General features: G+C 43.2%; 1 protein-coding gene across 1 annotated transcript; it reads left to right on the forward strand.

Annotated features, from left to right (window-relative positions):
- The first annotated feature begins 995 nt into the window (after positions 1–995).
- On the forward strand, positions 996–3,434 carry tmem121b (transmembrane protein 121B). Its single transcript, XM_069716145.1, has one exon. The coding sequence runs from the start codon at positions 1,056–1,058 to the stop codon at positions 2,370–2,372; it is 1,317 nt and encodes a 438-aa protein (XP_069572246.1). The 5' UTR covers positions 996–1,055; the 3' UTR covers positions 2,373–3,434.
- Positions 3,435–4,605: the final 1,171 nt, after the last annotated feature.

Raw genomic sequence — 4,605 nt, forward strand, 5'->3', positions numbered from 1 at the left:
CTCCGGAAACACCATTCAAAAAAGTTGAGCCAGGTCATGTTTACCACTGTTTCGCATCACCTCTTCTTTTAACAACACTCTGTAAACATTTGGGAACTGAGGAGACCAGTTGCTGGAGTTTTGAAAGTAAACTGTTGTCCCATTCTTATCTGATATAGGATTTCAACTGCCCAACAGTTCAGTCTCCTATGACATGTTTTTTGTTTCATGATGTGCTATATGTTTTCAATGGGTGACAGGTCTGGACTACAGGCAGGCCAGTTTAGCATCCAGACTCTTTTAGAACGGAGCCATGCTGTTGGAATACGTGCAGAATGTGGTTTGACATTGTTTTGTTGAAATAAACAAGACCTTCCCTGAAAAAGATGTTGTCTGGATGGCAGCATATGTTGCTCCAAAACCTGAATATATCATTCAGCATTAATGGCGCCCTCCCAGGTGTGCAAGCTACCCATGTCATGTGCACTAATGCATCACCATATAATGCTAACTTTTGAACTGTGCGCTGATAACGAGCTTAGTGGTCCCTCTGCTCTCTAGCCCATATAACATGGTGTCCATGATTTTCAAAAATAATTGAAAATTTTCATGTTTTGTTTTGCTGCCATCAAATTCAAAATGAGCATACATTTTTCATAAAACAATACAATTTCTCAGTTTCAGCATTTGATATGTTGTATTGGGTCCATTATCAAATAAATATGGGTTTACATGATTTACAATTCATTGTATTGTTTTTATTTACATTTTACAGTGTATCAACTTTTTTGGAAACAGGACTGACAAAATTTAGCCAACAAAAATATGTCATAGCAATTAAAAAAATAGACAAATAAAAAGGACAGCCTTTTAAAACTGACAACCAGTGGAAACATATGACTTTAACATTTATTTTAAAATTTGCAAATACAGTTGGTGTCACGTTGCATTTTCTTTATTATCAATATTTTTGTTCTTATCAAACTATTTGTGTATAGAAGCCTGTTTGTTACATGTGTACCTTTTACTTTTGACATTTATAATGATTGAAAAACGCATAAACAACCTATATTCAAATGAATCGACAAGTAGATGAAGCAGCTGTAGTCCGTTCCATGAGAGTCCATGCCTCTCTTTACTCATGGCTCTTTCTCTCCACCTTTAAAAGCATCAGGAAGGAAGAAAAGAGGAGAAAGGGAGGCGACAGCACAAATACAATGATCTCTGAAACTGGGAAAGACATTCCGAAAAACGATTTTCTCCGATCCGAAGCCACCTATCGCCCAGACTCCCCCGTCTCCTCTTCCTCTGAAGCCGGGCAGCTGAGCAGGAGGCGGGACACCCAGACCACCAGCGGCAGCATCATCCCGGAGGAGAGCAGCAGTATCCAGCTCCTGGTCTCCTCATCCGCAGCCGCCGCCTGCATCATGACATCGGGGGAGTTCATGCAGACTGCTCCCCTGCTTGCCAACAAGTCCAAGAGGAGCCTGCTGTACAAGGCGCTTTGCTTCCTCCTCCTCATCTTCCAGGGCGGCATTCTGGACTTCTACCTCATCATTTTCACCGACTTGTACTGGTGCTCATGGATAGCCACGGACCTGGTGGTGATTTCGGGCTGGGGAATTTTCTTCATGAAGAACGCGCGGAGCAAGAGGGAACGGGCCTGCGGCTTCCACCAGAAAAGCTCAATTTTCGGCTGCAACCTCGGGGAGTTCACCTACGCCTACCTGGCCTGGCTCATCTATGTCATCGCCTGCACTCCGAAGATGGTGCTCATCCTGGAGACCTCCATCCTCGACCTGATCGCGCTCAAGGTCCCGTGCGGAGTGACCGGCTTCAAAATTATCATGCTGCTGTCAGCACCGCTGCTCTTTTGCCTCATCAACTCCATCATCGAGGATCTAAACGGGTCAACGCGGCACCACTCCCAGAGCTGCTTCATGAGCACCTGCCTGGACCTGCTGGACAGCTTCACGCTGGTGGAGATGCTGCTGAGGAACGAGATCCCCACCCTCTACCTGAAGTACACCGTCATTTCCGTGTATTTCGTGGCCCTGGCCGTGCCGGTGATCTGGCTCTATGAGCTGACGGCGTCGGAGCTCCGCTGCCGGTGGCTGTGCGCGCGCTTCTCCACGGGCCTGGTGGTCAATGCACCGCTGTTGGTGGTCCGGTGTTTCCAGGTCTACGTCTATAAGATGCCGGTGTCGGTGTTCATGTTCAAAAACATCTTCGTCCTGGCGTGTAAGTTACTGGAGCTGATGGAGCAGTGCGTGGCGGTCCGGGGGGTGCGGAGGTTGGCTGGCGGCAATCCGGCCCAGTTCTCCCACTGCGTGTCCGAGAACGACATGTGTCCGCACGGATATGTCAACACGCTTGCCGTCACCCAGTCCTAGAGCCCGGAATGAAAGCCAGTGACTGTGGTGATGGGCGGAAAGTGTAGGAGTTGCGCTGCCCTCCAGATACAGCAGAAAACTGGGAAATCCCCAAAACAAGCCCAACCTCCGCCTCCGGATAGTGGCTTCGGTGATCACATGGAAAGCAAACCAACACAACAAGCGGACACATCAGGTATTTAGGCAACAAGGTTAAGAGAGTAAAAATAAAAATAGTTTTAAAAAAATATATAGAAAACAGTCAAATCCTACATTCACATTAAAGGGAAAATGTATTTTCCAAAAAGATTAAACTTAAGTTGTCATCTCACGCAAACATCAGAAATCATCTAACTATGAGATTTCTGTGTTCACCTCAATATATTGGCAGACGGAGTAACCTCCGTCAAGGAGTAGCCTCCGTCTGCCAATATCCCAGGGACAGGTAGTGAGCTATCGGCCCCTCTTGAGCCTCCGGTATAGCTTAGTTTGGTTATAAAAGCATTTAAGTATAATTCCAACTAAAACATATTAAAACGTTTGTCACAGGAACTCCTTAAAAGAGGGCTCGTGTAGGGCCCTGGGGCCAAAGCATTGTGCTATACAGGTGAATAGAAATAGTTTGTAGTCTAAAATCTAACATGGATGTTTTTTTTTTAAGGAGCATGTCTTTTCATAAACAGTGTCCTGATAACTCTGGACAAACAGACCGAAGACAGTTTTTATAAATTCCTATAAAAAAAAAAAAACATCGGTGACTTTTGGACACATCGTTGCTGTGTTCCAAGTGTACTAACGCTCACTATTTTGAGTGCATAAGTGCGTTCACACTGTCAGTAGAGATACGTAAATAAATTTGAAATTAAGGCATCTGAGGAAGCAGCAGCTGTTCCTGAACACTACAAAAAAGTGCTTCTCTTTCGTTACTGCTGCTGGACAGAATTTATTTCGTGTTTTAAACAGAGGGCACAAAAACACGTTAATTTCTAGGCAAAATGATTAAAGCTGCAGATATATTGGCAGATGATGTGTTCATATGCTGATGTTATTTCCTGTAAGTGCAGAACAGCAGTGTGTGATCTGAAACAACACTACCCTGTCAAAATTCCTACATGACAAAAGTAAGAGTCCTTTGGTGGAGGAGCACTATTTATTTGTGTACTACGGGAAGTATGTCATTTGGAATACTGCACCTGAATCCCAGACCGTGGTACTTGTGCGAGGCTCCACCCGGTGGTGCGCAACCACCTTGCTGAAAACAGTGGTGTGGTATACTTAATATACTAATCTGCAGATTCACATCTAGTGCAAACTGAAATGTCCAGAAACATTAAACTTCACTGTGATGAATACATAACAGGTTCGATTAAGACACCGTAATGGATGTAATCATGGTTGTGACTAAACATTAATAGGAGCAGAATCCATGTGAGCATCTCCAAAGTGAGAGATTTGCACACATTTTTGCGCACAACAGCAGTCGGCTACCCTCTTCAAGTACTTAGTCAATTTTTCCTGATAGACAGGAACAGTCATTATCTAATAACAGTAAATGAGAATGTGTAGCCTGTTTTTCCTCACTCACTGTCAACAGAGTAACAGTCTATAAACTACAGTTAAATTATTGTTCCATAGCGCCGCCTCAGGTTGAGGCTCAGCATAAACTCCATCACTTTAGAAATACTTTTGTCTCACTCTTTGTTAAAGTCTGTTTAAAAATGCAAGAACCACATTCAGGCCTTTATCTTGGTGGTGCAAATAGCTAAATAGCTAAATAGCTTAATGATGATGAAATAAAGTACCACATAGGAATTACCACATATACAGGTGTTTTTTGGGGAGGGGGCCTGGAGGCCTTTAGCCCTCAGACATTTGCCTACTTGGTAATACAGGTGTAACCAGCTTTGGTTAATCAAAAAACACACTGCAGTTATGATATTAATGTTATGTTATTAAAGTTATGACATTCTGACTTAACATCATGTAATGCAGAACAGAATCTACTGATTCGGGCCTGAGCACCGAAGGTGCGAAAGCCTTATTGTTATTCATTATTACTTCTCTAAAATAATTTTCAAAGCAGTATGGCTCAGTGTGTGTTGTAGCTGTGTTGGAATGACATCAGAAGTCTGCACATCTGATAGTTTGGAGCTGACAGTTTTTTTTTTTTTTTTTTTTTTTAAGTTTTTACTTGGAATTCTGACTTTTGGGGTGGATAACATTCTCCATGACAAGTGAATGGATTTTCCTGTTT

This window comes from Brachyistius frenatus, unplaced genomic scaffold, assembly GCF_029030835.1.
Source record: "Brachyistius frenatus isolate BFR_SWC_R1_liver_20210118 unplaced genomic scaffold, ASM2903083v1 Contig_152, whole genome shotgun sequence".
Classification (NCBI taxonomy): domain Eukaryota; kingdom Metazoa; phylum Chordata; class Actinopteri; family Embiotocidae; genus Brachyistius; species Brachyistius frenatus.